This window comes from Carlito syrichta, unplaced genomic scaffold (assembly GCF_000164805.1).
Source record: "Carlito syrichta isolate Samal-C Ts95f unplaced genomic scaffold, Tarsius_syrichta-2.0.1 Scaffold305755, whole genome shotgun sequence".
Classification (NCBI taxonomy): domain Eukaryota; kingdom Metazoa; phylum Chordata; class Mammalia; order Primates; family Tarsiidae; genus Carlito; species Carlito syrichta.
In genome coordinates, this window is record NW_007249851.1 from 681,740 (window position 1) to 694,725 (window position 12,986).

The 12,986-nt window shown below is 52.3% G+C and overlaps 1 protein-coding gene across 1 annotated transcript; it reads right to left on the minus strand.

Moving 5' to 3' along the window:
* Window positions 1–442: 442 nt before the first annotated feature.
* LOC103264889 lies at window positions 443–7,807 on the minus strand. Its single transcript, XM_021714760.1, has 3 exons — window positions 7,669–7,807; window positions 6,116–6,165; window positions 443–852 (listed from the first exon to the last, which is right to left on the minus strand). Exons 1-3 carry the CDS (start codon window positions 7,805–7,807, stop codon window positions 523–525), a joined length of 519 nt encoding a protein of 172 aa, XP_021570435.1. The 3' UTR covers window positions 443–522.
* Between the last annotated feature and the right edge of the window lie 5,179 nt (window positions 7,808–12,986).

Consider the following 12,986-nt stretch of genomic DNA (forward strand, 5'->3'; position numbering starts at 1 on the left):
TAATTTTTTTATTTATTGTAGAGATGAGGTCTCGCCAAGTTGCCCAGGCGGGTCTCGAACCCGCAGGCTCAGGCAATTCACTCACCTCAGCCTCCAAAGGGCGGGATTACTGACTGAGCCACCGAGCCCGGCTGATGGATCTCTTTTTCATCTTTGGAGGGGACCAGGCCTGGACCATGGGGAGTCTGCGGCCAGCACTAGCTTTGCTTAGGGTTCAGGCCCCAGAGAGGGCTTGGGCTACTTCTGGGGTAAGGAAACTGAGAATCAGGCCCTTCCAAAGCTTCAGGCACCTCTGGACATAACCTTGAGGCCTCAGCTCACCCACCAACAGTCACACATTCAGATGTAGAGAAAGGAAGGACAGACTTTAATTGCCGCTGAGAAGAGAGACCTCCCTTTGTCATTGTCCACAGGTGAGCATGGGTACAAGGCCCCTCTCCTGGAGCCAGCAGCCCTTCCCCTCTGGGGCCCAGGGCCACAGGGGTGAGGGTGCAGGGTGGGGGGCTTCTGGTTGGCACCGGTCTAGGAGTGCCACAAGACCAGGTTGGCAGGTGGCACATCGAAACACTTGCGGGTGTGGTCAGTGTCCCGGCGGTACAGGTAGCCACAGGTAGGTTTCTGCAAGGTGTAGAAGGGGTTCAAGGAGTTGGGGTGCTGGGAGGTATAAAAATTGAACCTGAGCTTGTCTAGGCTCTGCCCCCTGGGGTCCACCACGACCGGGATATAGGCTGCTGCCAGAGACTGCTCGCGGTCCTGCTTCCACGTCCGGGAAAGAGGTGGGTGCGGAGACTTCGCCTTTTTGCACGATGGTGTCTTGAGCCCATGGCTGGGTCCAGAGGGTTTCTGTGAGTCCTGAGAGGAGGGAAAGAAAGGCAGAATTGAGGCACTGGACACTGGGACTTCAGCTGCTAGGCCAGGGGCAGGAGGGAAGGGAAGAGCTACGGCTCAGAAGACCCCAGAGCCATCCTGGAGTTCCACTCTGTTGGCCATGGAGCCGAGGAACCCCAGGGCAAGGGAGAGCCTTCGCGGTCCCCTGCCCCTTGCCATCCTGTTAAGAGGCAGCCACTGGCTCACAGAGGCTGGGAACCTGGGGGTGTCTTCAGGTCCTCCTCTTCCCCATCTGTCTGTCACTGCCCTCTGCGTGGCTCCTGTCTGACCCTTCTCTCCCTCTCCTCTGCTGCTACTGGATCAGGACTTCATCCTCTCTCTCCCACAGGGCCATTTCAGCTTTCCATCAAGTCTTCCTGCCTACCACTCTCCTGCTTTTTCTTTTCTTTTTTTTTTTATTTGAGTTGGAGTCTCACTCTGTCGCCCAGACCAGAGGGTCGGGGTTGCTCCCGGCCACTGCAGCCTCCACCTGCTGGGCTCTGGCGATCCTTCCACCTCAGCCTTCCAAGTAGCTGGAACTACAGGCGTGTGCTACCACGCCCAGCTGATTTTTTGATTTATTGTAGAGATCTCGCTGCCCAGGTGGGTCTTGAACCCGCAGGCTCAGGCAATCCACTCACCTCAGCCTCCCAAAGGCGTGGGATTACAGGCTGAGCCACCGAGCCCGGCTTCCTGCTTTTTCACAGCCTCCAAAATTCAACTCCAGATCAAGGCATTTAGAGAACACTCAATACATCGTTGGGTCAACCGTGCCTCACATGCACACCAGAACGAATCCTTCTATATTAACAGCCAGGTCGCTTGACTCTCCTCCTCAAAGCATCCTTTGCTCTCTATTTCCTGGAAGGGAAAGCCCAAAGCCCCTCGCCTGAAATGTAAGACCTTTAAGGATGTGGCTTCACCTCTCCAGTCCTACCATCCTTCCACCCACCCTGGATTCCAGCCATGGTGGTCTACCTCTTATCCCTTGGGGTGACACCTGGTACATCCAGGGCCCCATGCCTTGACTTGGGCATTTCCTGGGCCTCACATTCCCTCCCTCCTATTCACTAGGGACATGTCTTTCTAATAAGACTGGGAGCTTCTTAAGGGCAACGGTCTCACACCCTTAGCCTTGACATAATAGCCTCCAAAATCTGATTTCCTCTTTGACTTCAGTCCGAGGCATTTAGAGAATGCTCAATAAATGTTGGCCAAATGAACTGAATTCTAACAAAGCTCATCTTCCACAGCCAGCGCATTCTATTTTAGAACATCTCATTGTTACCACCACCTCTGCCTTCTACTTACCAGTACCTGCCTCCCTTGAACCACCACTCTTTGGGGGGTCATGTATTGGGGGTCTATCCCCTGTCTAGGAGCCCCCTACATTTATCACAGCATACTGACATTTATTGATTCCTGTTACTACCCACTTTTTAAATGACGGGGTACAAGTGTAATTTTGTTATATGCATACATTACATAGTGCTCAAGTCAGGACACTACCCTTCTTGACTATCCTGTGGCAGACAGTTCTCCTGGGAACCCCCACACCATCTCCCAGGTACTATCTGTCTGTTTTACTTGGGACCAGCATAGCCATGACAATACCACCCGAAGGATGAGGTGTCTGTAGGCGATCTTCCACCTTGTGTGTGCGTCTCCATTCTGCCCCCCCAGGTTTCAGCTGTTCTGGGGAAGCCCATTTCGTCCCTGCCCAGCTGGCCTCTGGGCCCTGCAAGAGAACCCTCGGCTACAGAGTGAGGAGCGAATGTTGAGTTCTTGCCCCAGGGGCTCAAGTTACCAAGTAGTTCCTTGTGTTTAAGTCACAAATCTTGTCCAGGGCTCTCTGCTAAGGCAGTCTCTACTCCCATTGGTTTCTACCCAGGTATATATGTGACCTCAGTTTTGCTTTGTAAAATTCTTCCTCTTCTTCCAAGCCCAGGAGCTCTCTCAACATCTTCTCCAGAAATCTCTGATATCTCCTGCAGCCCCTACCCCTACTGGCCCTCTTCTGTGCCTTCTAAACTCCGGACGTGCTCCTGGGCTGGGAGGAACTGAGTCAGGAGTGGGCACACTGGGACGGCCTCCTTCAGTTTTGTCTCCTTCTAGCTCTTTGTCAAAGTCCCAGAGTCAGCTGTCAGTGGCTCCCAGCACTCAGGAGCATGTCCTGTGCATCTCCGTGTCCCTGGGGCTTGCCCCGGTGTTGGCGCATGGCCACGTTGCACGCAGGGGAGAACAAGGGATCTGCAGCCTTTCCAGACTCTTCCAGGCTCAGCCCCCCAGCCCAGGAGATCACAGGTTGGGGGCAAGTGCCAGAAATGAACTGTGACAGTGGTCATCAAAGATTGTTTCCACCACTGCTCATGAGCACCTCACCAAACACTTTAAGTGAATTATCTCTTCTAATCCTCACATTAACCCTTTGAGGAAGGTATTACCATTATTGGCCCCTTTTATAATTGAAAAAAACTGGCCAGGTATGGTGGTTTACACCCATAATCCCAGCACTTTGGGAGGCCAAGGTGGGAGGATCACTTTGAGGTCAGGTGTGGGAAAAATAACAGCCTGGGCAACATAGCAAGACCTTGTCTCTACAAAAAAAATTAAAAATTAGCCGAGTGTGGTGGCACGTGCTTACAAGTAGGCTGAGGCAGAAGGATCCCCTGAGCCCAGGAAGTCGAGGCTACAGTGAGCTCTAGCCTGGGCGACCCAACTCAAAAAAAAAAAAACCAAAAAACACACATGAATGAAAAAACTGAAGTAAAAGGGTTAGTCACATATTCAGGGTCATGTGACTGGAAGGTTCAAAGCTGGAATTTGAACCCAGGTCTGTCCACACCCTGGGCTCCATGATGTGTCTTGTGCCTACTGCCCTGAGGGAGCTGGGCCTGCCAGGGGCCTGTTCAACTTCATTAATTTCTGCCCTCATTCTGTCAGCCTGCTCAGCTTCCATGGGTGTGCTAGGCAGCAGTGATTGGTCAAGGCTGCCCTGTACAGCACCCGGCCTCGCTGGAGGGTGAGGTAGCCAGAGCTCCTAGTTTGGCCAGGACACTGTGGGGTTTGTACTGCTGGATTTGGGTTCTGGGTTCTTGAACCCTGCACAGACAGGACAACACACTCAGGGTGTCAGCTGGGGCTGACAGCCTGGCTCATGGAATTATCCTTTTCTTGGGCTGCAAGTGGTGGCTTGGATTTCTTCATGTTTAGGGGGATTCTGAGGATGTGGATTCTGGTCCTCCTGACACAGGATGGGCTCAGCCTGTGGCCATGAAGATGAAGAAACTGCAGAGGCCCAAGCCCCATCCACCCTGGCTCCCCAGCCAAACCTTTCGTCTCAGGCTGTATCAGCCCCTTGGCCACTGAGGCACTTTGCCTTGAGTCAAGGGGATGGGTGCCAGGGGTGCCAGGCCAAGGGTTACAGAATGGCTCGGGGAACTGAGCATTGACCGAGTGCCAGACTCTAACCACTCAGCTCTTCGAAGGCTCCTAAAAGCCACTTGAGATGTTACCCCCATTTTTCAGATAAGGAAACTGAGGCATCTAAACATTTGTCTAAGTTGACATAGTTTGTGAGATAACGTGTGAGTACCTTGCAGAAGTCCCACAACTAGTGAGTGCAGGAACCAGGATTCCAACTCTCCCTTCCCTCTCTGCCCCAGCCCAGAAGCTGGTTTGGGCCCACCTGCCTTGGGTCTACAGGTCAACAATGCCTAAGATGTTGCTGCTGCAACATGCAAGGCCCCGGTGGAGGAAGGGGTAGGGTATGAGACCTTCACCGAAACTGGGGCAGAGGGACAGTCCCAGGACAGAGCCAGGAGGCAAGGGAGGAGGAAGAGGAGGAAGAGGAAGAGGGAGCCCAGGCGGCCTTAGCCTTACCCTGCCCTTTCTAGGGACCAAGCCAGGCTCCAAGTGACTAACCTCAGAGGGCTGAGAACACCCTGTCCCCTCCCCAGGGCCCAGCACAGCCAGCTCTGGTGGAGGGTGGGGCCTGACTGCATAGTTTCCAGGTTAACATCTGGTTTCATTTAACCATTTCCTCCCTTCTCACAACCCTGTCAAGTGCAGTGTGTGTGTGTGTGTGTGTGTGTGTGTGTGTGTGTGTGTGTGTGTGTGTCTTTAGATCTGTGGTTCTCAATTGGAGGTGATCTTTTCTTCCCCATAAGACGTTTGGCAATGTTTGGAGACTTTTGGAGGGTGGGTGACGAGGATTGCTACTGGCTTCTAGCAGGTAGAGATCCAGGAGGCAGCCGGGCTCGGTGGCTCAGCCTGTAATCCCGCGCCTTGGGAGGCTGAGGTGAGTGGATTGTCTGAGGCCACGGGTTTGAGACCTGCCTGGGCAACTTGGCGAGACCTCATCTCTACAATAAATCAAAAATTAGCTGGGCATGGTAGCACGTGCCTGTAGTTCCGGCTACTTGGAAGGCTGAGGCGGAAAGATCGCCGGAGCCCAGCAGGTCGAGGCTGTGGTGGCCGGGAGTGGCCACTGCACTCCAGTCTGAGCGGCAGAGTGAGACTCCAACTCAAAAAAAAAAAAATAAATAAAGAGATCCAGGAGGCTCTTAAACATCTTGCAATGCACACAACAGAATTATCAGCACATAATGTCAAAAGCATCAAGGTTGAGAAACCCTGGTTTACAGGTGGCGGGAAGACGCCCCCATTCCTCCTACCTGCTTCCCTCAGGGATGCTATGAAGCTCACAAGGCAAGGAAAGGGTCTCACCGGCCCCATCCCTCCACTTGGAATCCCACTACCCTGTTTTCATTTGGAGTTTAAGCTACAACCAGAAGAAGGAGAACTTCCTTGCCCCCAATCCTCGCAGGCAGACCCCACCAAGTCCTCTTAGAAATACACATCTCAGCCGGGCTCAGTGGCTCAGCCTGTAATCCCGCGCCTTTGGGAGGCTGAGGTGAGTGGATTGCCTGAGCCCGCGGGTGCGAGACCCGCCTGGGCAACTTGGCAAGACCTCATCTCTACAATAAATCAAAAATGAGCCGGGCGTGGTAGCGCGCACCTATAGTTCCGGCTACTTGGAAGGCTGAGGCGGAAGGATCGCTGGAGCCCAGCAGGTCGAGGCTGTGGTGGCTGGGAGAAGCCACTGCACTCCAGTCTGGGCGACGGAGTAAGACTCCAACTCAAAAAAAAAATACACATCTCTTAATACATGCTTTTTCCTTATCCAGGGTTTAGAATGGGGAAGAAGACCCAGGAGTGAGACTTTCTGAGCAGGGCAAGACCTCACCCGTGATATTGCTACAAGTCTTCTAGGATGGCACCCTGTCCTCTCAAATCCTGCAGGCCCATAGGCACATGGGCTAGCCTTGCTCAAACCTGAAATTCTACCGAACCTCCTGACCCTTGGGTGGAAGGCCTGAGCCTAGCTGAAATGCAAATAGCACCCCAGGACTCCTGCTGCTGTGGAATGTACCTGGACTTCAGAAGTTGGAAGGTATGAAGGGCTGAGCTCAGGGCCTGGGGCCTGACTGGGCTTGTGGCCTCATCTGGAAAATGGAGATAATGAGTCTATCTACCTCACTGGTTTGCTCTGGGGGTGCAGTGCATTATGGGAACTGCCAAAGGCAAAATCATGGTCAACCTCATCCAGCAGTCACATGGGGTTTTGCACACGCTCATCTGAACCTTTAGGAAAGTATGTTTGCCTGAGATTGGGCAGAGAGGCTCTGACGGGAGTGGACAGGGAGGCCACGAGTGGGGCCCTGGAGCCAGCTACCCGAGGTTCAAGTCCAGCTCCCCTACTCACTAGTTGCCAACCTTTGGGTAAGTTATAATACTCTGTATCGAGCCGGGCTCGGTGGCTCAGCCTGTAATCCCGCGCCTTTGGGAGGCTGAGGTGAGTGGATTGCCTGAGCCCACGGGTTTGAGACCTGCCTGGGCAACTTGGCGAGACCTCATCTCTACAATAAATCAAAAATTAGCCAGGCGTGGGAGCACGTGCTTATAGTTCCAGCTACTTGGAAGGCTGAGGCGGAAGGATCGCTGGAGCCCAGTGGGTCGAGGCTGCGGTGGCCGGGAGCGGCCACTGCACTCCAGTCTGGGCGACAGAGTGAGACTCCAACTCAAACAAACAAAAAAAAAAACTCTGTATCTCAATTTTCCCAAGTCTAAAGTAAGAATACATCTGTAATCCCAGCACTTTGGGAGGCTGAGGAGGAAGAATCGCTTGAGCCCAGGAGTTCGAGACTAGCCTAGGCAACATAGCAAGACCTCATCTCTACAATAAAATAAAAAATTGGCTGGGTGTGGTGGCAGGCACCTGAAGTCCCAGCTACTTGCAAGGCTGAGATGGAAGCCTCGCCTGATCCCAAGAAGTCAAGGTTGTGATGAGCTGCGATCTTGCTACTGCACTCCAGCATGGGCAACAGAGTGAGACCCCGACTCTAAATAAATAAATAATAGGGGAAATAACAAGATAATCTATCTCCTAGGATTCCTGTGAGGATTTATTGAATGATTCCATGTAAAGTGCATGTGGTAAACTTGAGCTAAGATGATTACTCATCTCAAGTTGCCTAGAGATGGGGTAATGCAAACTGAGCAGTCCAGGAAACACCACGGAGAAGTTGGGTGGTGTCCCGCTCCCTCTCTCCTTGTTTCCCTGGGACACACAGAGGTCCCACAGTAGGGGAATAGGAGTCAGGCAGCGGCACTAGCACCTCAGGAAGCCTTTTGTAGAAGGGCCCAGCTCCCAGCCACACAGGCGAGCCGGGGCTTCATGCTCCTTCCTGCCAGTTTTCTTGTGACCCAGGGCCGCCCAGCCCTACAACATCATCTCACCTTGAACATCCTTGATCAGGGCCTTCCTTGGTGGTGAGATGGAACTTCCGGTGGTCAGGGGCTCCGGTGGCTCCCAGGAACTCTTGGGAGGATACAGGGAGTACAAGATGGGGGGGAACTTGTGTGGGGCAGGGGGCATTGTGACATCTCTCTATGACACAATTCCTTCTGTCTTCCTAACAGGCCATGGGGTCAGGGCTGGGGGCTGAATTTTCAGGGCCTTGGAGGGTCTTTTAGCCTTGACACTGGTTCACTCTGCTATCCCCTCTTCCCACAAGGCCCTAGAACCTGCAAACCAGTGGCGTGAGTGGAGAGAGATGATTCTAGTTATTCAGGTGCCTCTAGAAGTCCTAATGTCCCCTCCCCTCATGCCCCAACATATCATAAGAAATCACTGACAGGAAGGAAATGTGCCCTGCCATCTCTCCACTCTATCTATCCATCTAATCTATCTGTCCTCCAAATTACAAAGATGGCCAGGCACGGCAGCTCCTTCCTTTAATCCCAGCACTTTGGGAGGCTGAGACGAGAGAATTGCTTGTGCTCAGGGATTCGAGACCAGCCTGGGCAACTTGGTGAGACCTTGTCTCTACAATAAATCAAAAAACAAACCTGGTGTGGTTGCATGTGCCTATACTTGGAAGACTGAGGGGGAAGTATTGCCTGAGCCCAGCTGGTTGAGACTGTGTGCCACTGGAATCCAGCCTGGGCAACAGAGTGAGACTACGACTAAAAAAAAAAGTGGATAGATGGACAGATGAATGCAGAAATGGACAGAGGAGTGGGAGGGTGGTTGGGTAGGTGGATGGCATGGGTTGGTGGATAGATGACGGATGGATGGGCTGGCTCGCTCCTTAACCTCATCTCTTGCTATCTTTCTGCCACTCTCTCTGCAGGAGCTAAACTCTTAAACATACCCTGCTCTCTCTCCTCTGAGCCTTTGCCTATGCTGTTCCTTCTCTGGGACCGTTTTGAATAGGAAGTTAGGAGAGGAAAGGATAGATGGCCAGGAGGATAGACAGATGACTCAATGAGAGTGGCCTGGGTGAGTGGGTGGATGGTGTATGGATGGTCAGTAAATGGATAGATGGTGGATGGTTGTGGCATGGAGAACAGAATCGCAGGCCCAGGAGTTAGACTGCCTGAGCTTGACTCCTGCTTCCACCATTTTACTAGTGTGCAGCTTTGGGCAAATTAATTGACCTCTCTATGCTTGTTTCCTTATATGGGTAGACAAGTCCCTACCTAACAGCATTGGGCAAAACACTTAGGACAGTGCCTGGCACCAAGTAATCACCGAATAAATATTACCTATTAAGTGTGGGTGGGTAATTGGATTGATGGGTGGGTGGCTGAATGGGCTTCCCTGTTCCCATCTTCAAAAACCAGCTCCCCACCTCTCTAGGGTCCTATCTCCCAACACCACACGTGGCAGGCACCTCCTAGGGGTGTGTCAAAAGTCCCACATGTAGGGGGGACACGGGCTTCTCCCTGGAGTCAGTGGAGAGAGGGTGAGGTAGCCATGGGGAGAGGGAGAGAGCAAGCTGGTACCTTCCTGCCCTCTGCCTACTGGGTTGGGCTGGCCCGACTTATTTGTTTCCTTTCTGGCTCTGTGTCAGCACTGACTGTTGGTGACGGCTGGACTTTGGGGCCCACAGGCAGTTTGGAAGTTGGGATGTTGATGACTTGTGCGCTGCTGTGCTTAGATCTCACACCTTGATGGGTAATGACCCCTAATTTCCAAGGATGCTGGGAGGTACCAGGAGGGAGGGAGAAGGAGCAGCAGCAATCAGGGCTCTCCCTGACCAAGCCTCTGACCAGGGCTCTCCAAGCGCTGTGGGGAGACGAGATCTTGCTTGGAAAGCAGAGAAGGCGGGAACACGGCATTCTGGGAAAGTGGCTGCATCTCTGGCTCTGAGAATTGTGGCTTGACTCCCAGTCCTGGGCCTGAAGGAGCTGTCGAGAGGGATCCCAGGAGGCTGGCGGGGGCTGGAGGACCAGGAAGCCACGACTTAGCACATGTTATGCTTTCTCTCAGTCAGAGGGGGTGAAGTGCTGGACTGGTTGACAGGAGACCTGGATGGCCCGAGACAAGTCCTGTCCCCTCTCCAGGCCTCAGTGGCCTTATGTGTATCATGAGAATGTTGGGTCCCTCCATCTTGGATGATTGAGGTGGGGAAACTGAGTCATCGTGAAGTCCTTGGGCAAGGATCCCCTGAACAACCATAGGACTAGGCTCTGCCAGCAGTGTCCCCAGCCAGGCCATGCCACTCTCACTGTGGGAACTCCAAGTGAGGGCAGGAGCTGGGAGATCTCCTTGAGGAAGGCCTGGCCAGACAGGCTGTATTTGTCTTCTTTCATTTGTAAGTTGCATCATAGTTAATATCATGACCTCTGGACACACTCTCTCTGGGTTCGAATCCCAGCTCTGCCTTTTCTCAGCCTTGTGACTTGTACAAATTGCTTAACCTCTCCGTGCCTCAGTTCCTAATCTGCAGAGCGGGGGCGTTAATATAAATTACCTATAAGGCTGGGCTCGGTGGCTCAGCCTGTAATCCCAGCACTTTGGGAGGCTGAGACCAGTGGATTGCCTGAGCCTGCAGGTTCAAGACCCAAACAAGCAATTTGGCAAGATCTTGTCTCTACAGCAAATCAAAAAAATTTAGCCGGGCGTGGTAGTGTGCACCTATAGTTCCGGCTACTTGAAAGTCTGAGGGGGAAGGATCACCAGAGCCCAGCGGGTTGAGGCTGCGGTGGTCGGGAGCGTGCCACTGCACTCCAGTCTGGGCAACAGAGTGCGACTCCAACTCAAAAAATAAAAATAAAATTAAAAATTTACCTTAAAGACTTTTTGTGAGGACTTTGTGAACTCAGAGTAGTGTCTGCTACGTGGCAGGTAGCGTGAATTATAATTTCTAAACTTTAGACAACTCTGATTCAATCCTGCCTCCTGGAAGCACCCCCTTTCTAACTTCCCTGTCAAATTCTGGTCATGACCCCGTTTTCTTCACCTTCAAAGTCCCTGGAAGATAAGGACTGTGGTCCATACCCCACAGTGCTCAGTGGGTGTTTGGGAAGAATGAAGAAAGCCGTTGAGCCAGGCTCGGTGGCTCAGCCTGTAATCCTGCGCCTTTGGGAGGCTGAAGTGAGTGGATTGCCTGAGCCCGCGGGTTCGAGACCTACCTGGGCAACTTGGCAAGACCTCATCTCTACAATAAAATCACAATGAGCCGGGCGTGGTAGCACGTGCCTGTAGTTCCAGCTATTTGGAAGGCTGAGGCGGAAGGATCGCCGGAGCCCAGCGGGTCGAGGCTGCGGTGGCCGGGAGTGGCCACTGCACTCCAGTCTGGGTGACAGAGAGACTCCAACTCAAAAAAAAAAAAAAAGAAAGCCAATGAAGCCAGTGAGACTCAGGGCTAAAGTGGAACACAGGACCACCCACTGGCCACCCCCACACCTTGCGACACACTCACAGCCTCTACACCTCCTGCCCTCTCCGCTCTTGAGGTTAAAGCTAATGGCCTTTTTTTCTGAGTTCAGTCTCACTCTGTTTGGCACAAGCTGGAGTGCGTGATCCTTCTGCCTCAGGCCCCCGAGTAGCTGGGACTACAGATGCACCCCATCACACCCAGCTAATTTTTAAAAATTTTTATAGAGACGAGGTCTCATTATGTCACCCAAACTGGTCTTGGACTCCTAGGCTCAAGCAATCCTCCTGCCTCGGCCTCCCAAAGTGTTAGGATTATAGGCGTGAGCCACGGCGCCCGCCCAGGCTTGTGGTTTTAAGTGACCTGCTACCGCCTTCCTCTAAGTAGGCCTGGTAATTTGGAACTTCTCACTACCCTTCCTTACCTGCTGTGTAATCGGGACAAATTACTTAACCTCTCTGATCCTTACTTGTTTTTCTTTATTATTATTATTTTTTAGTTGGAGTCTCACTCCATCGCCTAGGCTGAAGTACAGTGGCATGTTCATGGTCACCCCAGCGTCAACTCGCTGGGCTCAGGTGATCCTTCCGCCTCAGCCTTCCAAGTAGCTGGAACTTCAGGCGTGAGCTACCACTTCCAGATATTTATTTTTCATTTATTGTAGAGACAAAGTCTCGCCAAGTTGCCGAGGCTGCTCTCAAACCTGTGGGCTCAGGCAAATTCCCTCATCTCAGCCTCCCAGAGTGCTGGGATTACAGGCTTGAGCCACCGCACCCAGCCCTTACTTGTTTTTCCTTTGTTGGGCCTCAAGTCCAGAAGGCTGAGTTCCCTGGACTCCTTGCCTGGTGGTACATTATCATCACTGGTCCATGAAGGCCTCCTCTCTTCTTGTATTCATTTTTCCCCTTATCTCCATCATCCGCCCTAGCCAGAGGTAGCCATCTGAATATGCTTAATGAGCATCTTCTTGTTTGGATGTATAATTGCTAACTATATATTGTTGTTTTGTATACAGGTAGTTTTCGCTTACATGAGTGATGTGTGTTTTAGATCTCATTCTGTTGTTTACTTTGACCACTCCCTGCTGGTTCAGGGCCCATGTGTTTTGCCACATGAGCACCTCACTCTTTGCTTCCACTGCTAGTTCTCCATGGGGTGCAGCCACCACATTTACCTCTCTATTCCCTTGGGGATGGACTCCCAGGCGCCTCCAACTTCCCATCCCCACAAACAACACAGCAATGACATCCCATCCATATCCCCTTATGGATGAAGGGTAAAGGATTCTTTTTTTTTTTTTTTTTTGAGTTGGAGTCTGGAGTGCAGTGGCCGCTCCTGGCCACCGCAACCTCGACCCGCTGGGTTCCGGCGATCCTTCCGCCTCAGCCTTCCAAGTAGCTGGACTACAGGTGCGAGCTACCACACCCGGCTAGTTTTTGATTTATTGTAGAGATGAGGTCTCGCTGCCCAGGCAGGTCTCGAACCCTCGGGCTCAGGCAATCCACTGACCTCAGCCTCCCAAAGGCACGGGATTACAGGCTGAGCCACCGGCTTGGGTAAAGGATTCTTTGGGGCATCTTTCTTCCCTCCTTCTCCCTCTCCTTCCCTCCCTTTTCCCTCTCTTTCTTTCTATCTTTCTGTCTGTCTTTCCTTCTGTCTTTCTTGTCAGAGTCTCAATCTGCTGGGCTCAAGTGATCTTTCCACCTCAGCCACTATGCCTGCTAATTTTTTTTTTATTTACTATAGTGACAAGGTCTTGCCAAATTGCCCAGGCTGGTCTCAAACCCCTGGGCTCAGGCAATTCTCTCGCCTCCACTTCCCAAAGTGCTGGGATTACAGACGTGAGCCGCTATGCCTGACTTTCTTTGGGGCATATTTCTTTTTTTCTTT

Coding starts and splice junctions, on each gene's coding strand:
- LOC103264889 (XM_021714760.1), bottom strand. CDS start 7,807: ATGCCCCCTGCCCCACACAAGTTCCCCCCCATCTTGTACTCCCTGTAT. Junction 6,166..7,668: donor CCTGATCAAGGATGTTCAAG/GTGAGATGATGT, acceptor ATGGGCCTGCAG/GATTTGAGAGGACAGGGTGC. Junction 853..6,115: donor GACTTGTAGCAATATCACGG/GTGAGGTCTTGC, acceptor CCCTCCTCTCAG/GACTCACAGAAACCCTCTGG.